Source organism: Myodes glareolus, chromosome 7 (assembly GCF_982192425.1).
Source record: "Myodes glareolus chromosome 7, mMyoGla1.1, whole genome shotgun sequence".
Lineage (NCBI taxonomy): Eukaryota > Metazoa > Chordata > Mammalia > Rodentia > Cricetidae > Myodes > Myodes glareolus.
Genome location: NC_142032.1, coordinates 24136948 through 24146193, shown reverse-complemented (window position 1 = coordinate 24146193; position 9246 = coordinate 24136948). Strand labels below are relative to the sequence as shown.

General features: G+C 49.2%; 1 protein-coding gene across 1 annotated transcript; it reads right to left on the bottom strand.

Moving 5' to 3' along the window:
* Positions 1 to 1085: 1085 nt before the first annotated feature.
* Positions 1086 to 7563, bottom strand: Rbp4 (retinol binding protein 4). Its single transcript, XM_048438942.2, has 6 exons — positions 7418 to 7563; positions 7181 to 7309; positions 6957 to 7093; positions 6694 to 6800; positions 2717 to 2929; positions 1086 to 1381 (listed from the first exon to the last, which is right to left on the bottom strand). Exons 2-6 carry the CDS (start codon positions 7289 to 7291, stop codon positions 1344 to 1346), a joined length of 606 nt encoding a protein of 201 aa, XP_048294899.1. The 5' UTR covers positions 7292 to 7309; positions 7418 to 7563; the 3' UTR covers positions 1086 to 1343.
* Positions 7564 to 9246: the final 1683 nt, after the last annotated feature.

Genomic DNA, 9246 nt, shown 5'->3' with positions numbered 1-9246 from the left:
AGAGAGACCCAGAATTGGGCCTGGTGTTACAATGTTGTTGGGCAATACGGATGGTATTTAGGGACCTGCGGTTTTATGAAATAGTCCCTGAGATGAAGAAAGGGAAGAAACCAGAGTCAAGGACTGAGTCCCAGGATATGCCAACACGTAGGGCTAAGATTTATGGTCCCCATGACATTAAGGACAAAATAACAAAGTGTCTTTGTTCCTATTTGGTTAATAGATGTGATACATTGGCCATTGGCGCTCTGTTTTGAAGGCATATGTGAGTATCTTGGGTCTGTGACATCAAACTGAAGCTCAGGAGGCAGGCTGTGTCAGCTTGTTTTACGAGAGTAAAAAACTGGGCTTTTCTCATACACGGCTACTTGCTTCCTCTGCCTCTGCAGGAGAACAAGGCATGCGGGTGTTTGGTGTGAGGTCCCCATGGTCCTTAGAAATATCAGCACCCCCACCTCCAAAACACTTCACAGATGTCCTCCTGTCCCACAGAGCTGTCACAGCACCTTCACATGCTCACAGGCACTGTGTGGCCTCTCACTCTGTCCTGTCAGGCAAGGACTAATTCCTTCCTCAAGTTTAATGAGAGAGGCCACACAACCAGCCCCAGATCTCCCAGCTCTAAACCGGATTAGACTTAAAACCAAGATCCTCTGGAACCAAGGCTGTCTGCTCTTCAGTATTGGCCCCATCTGAAGTACAAAGTGAATCATGCCAGAAGCAGTATAGAGCAGGCTTCACTGAGCTCACTCTGTCTCATGTTTGTCGGCCTCCCGGCTCTGGCAAGAGGCGAGCCTTCTGTCCTGCTCACCTCATGGGCCCTGTACTGAAAGCCTTGGGTCTGATGGCCTGGTCACACTTACTTCCTCTTGGGGTTTCAGTATCTTAGTAGTGCTGTCATTAAAGCCTTCCCGGATTAATGAGGAAAACCTTTCTCAGGAAGTTAGGAGCCAATCTCTAATATAGAGATCAGGAATGTCTAGGTCAGGTCAAAGGTCACAGAGACTGGGACGAGAAAATGTCCTGGCATCGAAAAGTGCAGCCCACTGGCAAGCAAACCACAAATAAGTCTTCAACTCTAGGAAGATGGTGACTATACGTTTAATAAATCGAGTTTGGAATCCCAAGCCTCAAACGGTCTCTCTGGAAACCTCAGTAAGATAAACATTTGTGTGAACAGATTCAGTCACTCCCATGCATGTTTTTATCCTACTGATGACAACTGAACATCCACCTAGAGAAGGTAAGGAGAGGTGGGGACACTAAACTTCTGAGATAAATAGAGATGAAGATTGGATGAGAGTTAATCAGTTGTCAAAGGAAACTTCGCATCCTTGATGTTGCTACAAACTGTTTCTTGAGGGTATGCTTTGACAGTAGCCTGAAATACAGAAAATAAGATCATTAATAACAGAGAGCTGGACAGTGCTTTTGTATATAAATGAACACCCAGGCAGCCTTAGAGCCAGCGGCCCTTCATGTGCTTCTGCGTGGCTGTACTTCGCAATTTCTCCCACAGTTGATGCTGAAGGTCTTTGAATTCTCCAGGGAGCAGCCACGCTGAGGGCACAGGACCTGCTGCATGGTTCGGTTTCCTTTTATGCTGACCTCACTGCATCTCCAAGTGCCTTGAAGCCCACCCTCCCACCTTGGGACATGAGGGCCATGCCAGGCTAATGTCAGCTTCGGTAAGCATCATAGTCTTCATGATGTTCCTGTCCCGTGTCACCAGGAGGCACCACAAGGGACTTCAAGAGTGACAAGAATCTGAGTTTCTATTTGACTTAGCTATCTACTGGAGATCTCTGGCAATGTACTTAGCTTTTCTGAGTCTCCACTTTTCTCATTGGTAGAATATGTATGAATACGTATAGCTAACGTTCCTACTTTATAAAGGATGTCCAAGGTTTAACTGAGGTGACTTAAGCGAAAGGCTTGGTGCTTGGAGGTGACATAACCCTTCACTAGCCCCACATTCAGCTCCCCACCACCCCAGGGTAGCACTTTCCTATCTATGTATGTCTGGGCTCACATTGTAGGCACACTGGACCATTGAGATGCCCAAGAAAAATGTTCTTTTTCTACACTTCAGCATGACCCTTTTTGGATTTTGAAGTCCAACTGCCCACAGAAGTGAGTGCATGTTAGTCCAAAGTACACAGCACACGTCTCCATGCTTCTGAGTATTAAATTAGGATCAGTTAAGGGCAACAGCTATTACACCATCCCTCTGTTATCCCAGGGGCTTTCCCTAAGGAGCCCAGGAGGCAACCCAGGAAGCTGACTGAGTGATCCTTGATTTTGTAAAGAATAAAGAATATTACAGGCACCCATCTCTTCAGGTCTTGCTACGCGGCTGTTTTTGTTTATGGTTTTTGTATAAAATGGCTGTACGTTCCACCCAGTTCTTTCCTGGGGACACCTCGTCACCAACACACGCTAATTCCTGCGGAATACTGTGTGGGTTGTGGCACCGGAAGTAAATATAAGGAAAGGAGAGTGGCTCTGAGGTTCTGTTTACTGAAAGTGCCAAGATTTGGGGGGAAAGGGCCTTTGGTTCCTTCTCCATGTGGCTGACTACAAAGCCCTGGGAAGGATTTAGTCAAGAAGGGCCAAGACTTGGCCCAAAGGAGGCTCCTCGGATCACCCTCTTACACAGATGCAGCGCCCTCCTATTGGCCCAGCCCAGCCACGCCCCTCAGGAAGAGCTGCTCACCATTGTGCTCAATCCACCGGTACTGCCTTTCTAGGCACAGCTCCTCCTGCCGCTGTCTCACCAGCCTCCGCGTCTCTGGGGTCAGGCCGTTGGGGTCACGAGAAAAGACGAAGGAGTAGCTGTCCGCACAGGTGCCATCCAGATTCAGCAGGCGGCAGGAGTACTGCAGCGCGAAGGTGTCGTAGTCCGTGTCGATGATCCAGTGGTCATCGTCTGTAAGTCAGAGAGCCACAGAGGGCCGGGAGGCCTGACCAACTTGTTACCTACCCCGGACTCCGCGGAACTGGCTGCCTTTCCTTAGCCAGCGGAGGCTGCGCAGATTCCTGACGGCTTTTGCGCAAGTGGGCAAAAGAGAAAGGAGCTTGCTCCCCTCGTTCACGTCAGTGATAAGAGAAGTCACAAATCCTATCCTGGTGTGAAGGACACCTTGTTCACGTCAGCAACTCCTTGATAACAGCACAGCAGTTTTCTAAAGGACAGCTGAAGATGAACTGCCATCTTTGCTACCTAGCATCCACTAACATGAATCTAATGTCTGCCGGCTCTCAATTTATGCCATCCCCAGCTACAGGCCACAACTTTTCGGTGCTTCTGCAGAATCTACCGACCCCCTACGAGCTCACTTCACTGGGATAGAGGACGCCAACCTAATGATAAGAGATTTTCAGGCTCTACCCTTATCCTTACTTAGGAATTCTATTCACTTTTCCGGGTTGACAAGTGGGACGCCTGGGGGCAAAAAATGCTCCTTCTTCAGCTTCAAGTACTCCATAGGATTGTATTCTGGGGGCGGGGGTGAGCAGATGACTCAGTGGGCAACAGTGCCCGCTCTGCAAGTATAAGGACCTGAGTTTCAATTCCCAGCACTCTTGTAAAGTACCAGGCATGGCTGTATGGGTCTGCAAACCTAGTGCAGGGAGGCAAAGACAGGCAGATCCCGAGAGGCCACTGGCAAGGCAGCCTAGCAGAAACAGCAAGCTTCGGGTCAGGGGAAGACTCTGTCTCAAAGGAGTAAGACGGTCAGCAAGACTTCTGATACCCAGTGCTCTGCTCCGGGCTCCACACGCACAGGCTGGTTCATGCACCCACACACTTACGTGTATACAATGCATGTGTGCACACACTGGGGAGTGGGGGAAAAAACTGTTCTTTTCATGACTTTCCTGGCAATGCAGAATTCTTGAGAAATGCAGATCCTATCCATGCTTCAAGCCTGGGGTCTAAGTTGTGCAGAGGCAGCATAAAGCAAGTGATAGAAACATCAGCAAAGGCAGAACAGGTGCTAAGTTAGTATGAACACGTGTGTGAGCGGCACAGAGAGAAAACAGATTTGTGGGCTGGAGAGATGGCTCAGAGGTTAAGAGCACTGACTGCTCTTCCAGAGGTCCTGAGTTCAATTCCCAGCAATCACATGGTGGCTCACAACCATCTGCAATGAGATCTGGTGTCCTCTTCTGGCCTGCAGGCATACGTGGATGTTGAACCATGTGTACATAATAAATAAATCTTTAAAAAAACCAGATTTGTTATCAAAAACCCTATGTACAGGTAAGAGTGCTGTGCTTCAGTGCAATCATCTTCCTGACGATTAACCAAGGCTGAAGCCAGTTACTTCAAGGCCATTGCCATTTTGGGGGGTATTTCTTGCATTTATTCAAAATCATATATCATTACTCCATACTACAGATGGGGAGACAGAGGCACAGAAAAACTAATTTCAGCAGGACCAGGACGCAGGGCAGGGCTGGTGTGCACCAGGAGAGCACATCGCTGTGAGAAGAGTGCCTGAAGCAGAGACTATGGCTGGCAGTCCCTGACTTCCCTATGACACCCCAAAATAGACGTCCCATTATGGCTGTGTCTACACTGTACTGAAGAGATAGACTGAGAGTTTAGAAATGCCTGGTTTCAACTGTCTTGGTGGTTGGCCCGCCACTTTAAAGACCCTCCACTCATTGTCACCGCTGTGGAGTGAGACCTAGAAAATGTCCCCTTGGCTCCCTAGACCTGTGTCCTCCACATGAGAAGCTCCCTATGGTTCTGAGGCCTAAGGATCCAGCTAAACCAACCAGGGGACCGATTCTAGCCTATTTCCAACTAAACATCCCAATAATCCAACAGCCTCAGGAAGGGAATGGAGTCTGAGACCTCCATGGGTTGAGTGATCTAGCCCACTCTCAAACTTCATTCTGCAGAAGGAATTCACTGAAAGAGCCTATTGGAAACAGAGTTACAAGGCTCCACCCAGAAGGGTTTCTGATTGAGTAATTCTGGTTTGGACCCAGAAATCTGCACTTTGAAAAAAGTACTGTAGCTGACTTAGTTGAAGTTGGCCTAGGAACAGTGACTTTGAGAAACACTGATGTAGCTGTTCAAACCTGTGCTGTTCCTCACATTAATACGCATTTCTTTGCCAACAGAGTGGCAAATTTTATTTGGGACAAGGAAGAAGTCTTAGTTCATGCTTTCTGGGAGGGGACAGCAAAATAACGATCATAGCTAATATTTAATAAGCCCTTGTTGCGCACAACACTAAACACTTTCATACATTACCGTGAGTAGCTGTTTTGACAATTTTTTTTCAAAAAATAGGAACTATTCCTTAACTCAATTTGATTGCAAAGGAAGTCAAGTTTTAGAGAATCTCATCTACCATGAAGTCTCTACTCATTTAATATAGGTTGATGCCGATGTTCTTTACTCTCGAGATGTCCCACTCGGTGCTGGTAGAACCAGGAGGAAAGAAGGAGACCAGAGACCAATCCAGAGCATGCCCAGGGAGGGGGCAGCAGACCAGAGCAATCTACTAGGACTGAAGGATGTAACTCAGGGGCAGAGCTCTTGCCTAACGTGCTTGATTTCCCAGGACATTTACAGAAAAAAAAAATTCAGAAAAGTACCAGGGAGTCTGCCTCTCGTCTCATCCAGCGGACAACCTCTTGCACTATACTCCTAGCTCTCTAATCCACACCAGGGTTTCAGGATGGCGTGTGTGCCCTGTGTGTCTGGAGACAGAATTCAGAACCTTGTGCGTGTTAGGCAATTGCTCTACCACTGAACTACAAACTCCAGCCCTCAGAGACATTCTTGAGCATCGCGTTCCACAGCTTCTTTATGAGAAGGCAAACTATAAGGAGAAATTTATCCTGAGCAACCCGCTTCCGCCTGGGCAGTGGTTCTCAACCTTCTTAATGCTGCAACCCTTTTTACTACTGTCCCTCGCATGGTGGTGACCCCCTAACCATAAAATTATTTTTATTGTTACTTCATAACTGTAGTTCTGCTACTATAATGAATCGTAATGTAAATGCCTGTGTTTTCCAAAGGTCTTAGGCGACCCTGTGAAAGGGTTGTTTGAGCACACCTCCCCCCAGGGTTGCGACCCACACGTGGAGAACTGTTACCCTGGTGTTTTCATTCTCCCTCTCTGAGCTCTCACGGCTTTTCTTTCTACTCTAAATCATTCCTTAGTCATCCAGTAGCTTTCAGATTTATAATTGAAATGAGATGGGGTGGGGGTACCGTAAGCTTTAGAGAACGTTGTCGGGAGTTCTCATAATCCTGCCTTGCATATGAGTTTTAGTATTGAAGGAAAGGAGACGCTATTGCTTCCAGAACACTGCCTGGCAGGGCACTGGGCTGTGACCCAGTTCTCTACACAAAGGTCCGTTTATCGTGGATATGGGTCTCTACCTCTCCTGAGGTTCCGGATTGTCACACTGGAATCAGGGATCCGCCCAAAGAGACAGAATGGTGTGGTGATGTAGGTCGCAGAGGGGTGACCAGGAAAATGGCACCCGACCAACCCAAAGGTCCTTCTGAACTTGGACCAGGTATTTTAGGCTGGGAATCCAGCCACTCGGAATCCCACACTCCCCACATTCAGATGGGGCTGAGGTTCTACCTCTTGCAGCCCTTCCCAATGGTGCCACGGAATAGAAACGCAGTGATTTGGCCGTGTATGCCCCACTACTCACTTCCTCGCTGGAGAAAAGAGGCTACACCCCAGTACTTCATCTTGAACTTGGCAGGATCTTCGGTGTCTGTGAAAGTGCCCACCATGTCTGCGCACACTTCCCAGTTGCTGTAAAAGCCAAGAGAATCCTGAGCCAAGTCTGAAAAGGGCTTCAACCCAATCCAAGGTGCTCCTTTCCCCCAGCAAAGAAAGTTGAGCTCCCAGCCAGGCTAAGGTAGGAGGGACCTTGGAACGCTACCCACAGCCCACCAAGAGGCCACTGACCTCAGAATGCGGACTCGGCCCTTGGCTGTGGCGCTCATATGACCTTTCTCGTCCACGGAAAACTCAGCGATGATGTTGTCTTGCAAAAAGAGACCCTCAGGGTCCTTTTTGGCGATGGCATACCAGAGCCCAGAGAACTGAGAAAGAAATGAGAGAGCTGGAGACTAGAGTTTTGGGGTCCACCGCCGGCCCGCAAGAATCGGGGGACGGGGGTTGATACCTACACGAGCCTTGTCGAAGTTCTCCTTGACTCGGAAACTGCTCACCCTGCAGTCACGCTCAGCGCTGCCGCCTCCCAGCGCTGCCAGTAGCACGAGCGCCCACACCCACTCCATCTCGCTCAGGAGTCCGCCCTGCGGGACAAGCGCCCGGGTGACCGCGAGGCAGGAGGAACGGGCCGCTGGCCTCCCCATCCTGCCCCACCCCGTCCCGCAGCCCCCCGGGGGAGCGCGGCGACTCACCAGCAGGAGCCACGTGCAAGCCTGGCCGCCGCGTTCGCGCGCGCGAAGAGCCAGGGAGGCGAGCCGCTGTCCAGTGCTTTATAGCTCCGGGGGGAGGGGGTCGCGCTTTCGTAACCAAGCGGGGTGAAAGACCGTGGGGAGGTGCCGGGGGCGGGAGAGGGGGGCGGCTGGGCTTGCATAACGCGCCCTGACTCACCACCCGAACGCACGCGAGGCCCCTCCGCCAGCCTCGCCGCCCGGTGTCGCCTCTGCTCGGAGGTCCGCGCAGGGTGGTCTCGGTGGAGCCAAACTCTCCAGCCCAGACGATCAACGGGGCCAAGAGCTGGCCCAGGGACCAAGCTGCAGCCAGCTGCGGTCTGGGGTGGCCTCCAGGCCCTATTGCCCTGGCTGGAGGCCTACGTGGCCATGGTGTGGTGATGATGGCCTCACTGAGCGAGAAAGAGACCTATGATGCAGCCTGGAACATTAGTGTTCAGGCCCTGACTTTCCCAAGTGGCTCCCGCTTCTTCTGAGGACCTGTTGTGGAGTTTTGGGGTTATTTTGTCTGTAATTTTTTCCCCTTTGAAAAGGGGCATACTTTAGTCTTTGAGGAGCTGTGGTACTATTTGCGTCAATATTTGTTTTTTAGTTTCATCATCTAGAACTAAAACGCTCCCTGTTAAATATTTTCTAGAAACGCCACCTGGCCAGGACAGGAAATATTTTTGCAGCGCCGGTGGCCGAGTGGTTGATTGTCCACTTGTGTTGCCACACTTCTCTGAAACCACACTGAAAAACATAACTGCCAACTGTTTACCATACATTTTTATTTCTAAGCCAAAGTGGGCTCCCCACCCCCCACCCCCCAAAAAAAACAGTGGGGAAAACTGGCTCAGGAGTAGACAAAGGGGAGGGAAAGAATTCCATAACCTTAGTGGCCCGTGGTCAAAAGGCTATTGATTCGCTGACTGCTTGCCTATGGCATGCCACAATTTACTACGTTTTCTTCTGCATTTGGAACCTGCAGTTCATCAAAGTGGTCCAAAGGGAAGAGTTTGACTAAATGAGATTTAGTGATTTTTTTTTTTTTGCCAAGAAAGTATTCGTGTCTCTGTTGCCCTAGGTCAGCAGTAGACAACCATTTTTGCCATAGCTAGACCTGCAAATAAGAGGAGTTGGGGAAAGGATAGGAGACACACCACACAAAGAACTAAGTTGATGTTTCTTTCCAAGCTCCTTGGCCGCATCTGGCCACCTTGCAAGGACACCTGTGGCTTCCTTCCGTTTCCTGTGACCTTTTGGACATTGCCTGGTTCTCTGCTTTATGTCCCCTGCCCCCACTCCTACCCCCGCAACTCCTGCATCCATTGTATTCCCTGCAGCCTTTGTGGAACCAGAGACTATGTGTTTTAACGCCATAGGACTCCACAATTAGGGAAGACTTTCCGAACAGCAGACTAACTGGGAAATTTGACTGGACTAGTTTTACCAAAGGGTGTACATTGCCCCTCAGTATCAACAGGGGCTTGATTTCATGAAGCACCCCATGGGCCCCTCAAATCCAAGAATGTCCAAATCCTTTGTATAAAATGATGCATTTGACTATAATCTACATATATCCTTGGGTACATTTCGATCTTCTCTGGATTATAATGTTTAATAAAATGCAAATGTTATGTAAATAACTATTGTGCTGTATTATTTAAGGAATGACAAGAAAACAAAACACCATGTTCAGTATAGACTCGTGTGGCATCTTGCTCTGCAAGCTGTTGTTAACTGTATTGTGTAGAGAAAACGACAACCGGTCAGTAGAGATATGGACACTAGAGCCTAACCACATGGCTCAT

What these genes read in the sequence shown, in the direction of transcription:
- Rbp4 (XM_048438942.2), bottom strand. Translation starts at nt 7,291, where the DNA reads ATGGAGTGGGTGTGGGCGCTCGTGCTACTGGCAGCGCTGGGAGGCGGC. An exon ending in GGCCGAGTCCGCATTCTGAG is followed by an intron (nt 6,801 to 6,956) that starts GTCAGTGGCCTC and finishes TGGCTTTTACAG; the next exon opens with CAACTGGGAAGTGTGCGCAG. An exon ending in CTCTTTTCTCCAGCGAGGAA is followed by an intron (nt 2,930 to 6,693) that starts GTGAGTAGTGGG and finishes TCTGACTTACAG; the next exon opens with ACGATGACCACTGGATCATC.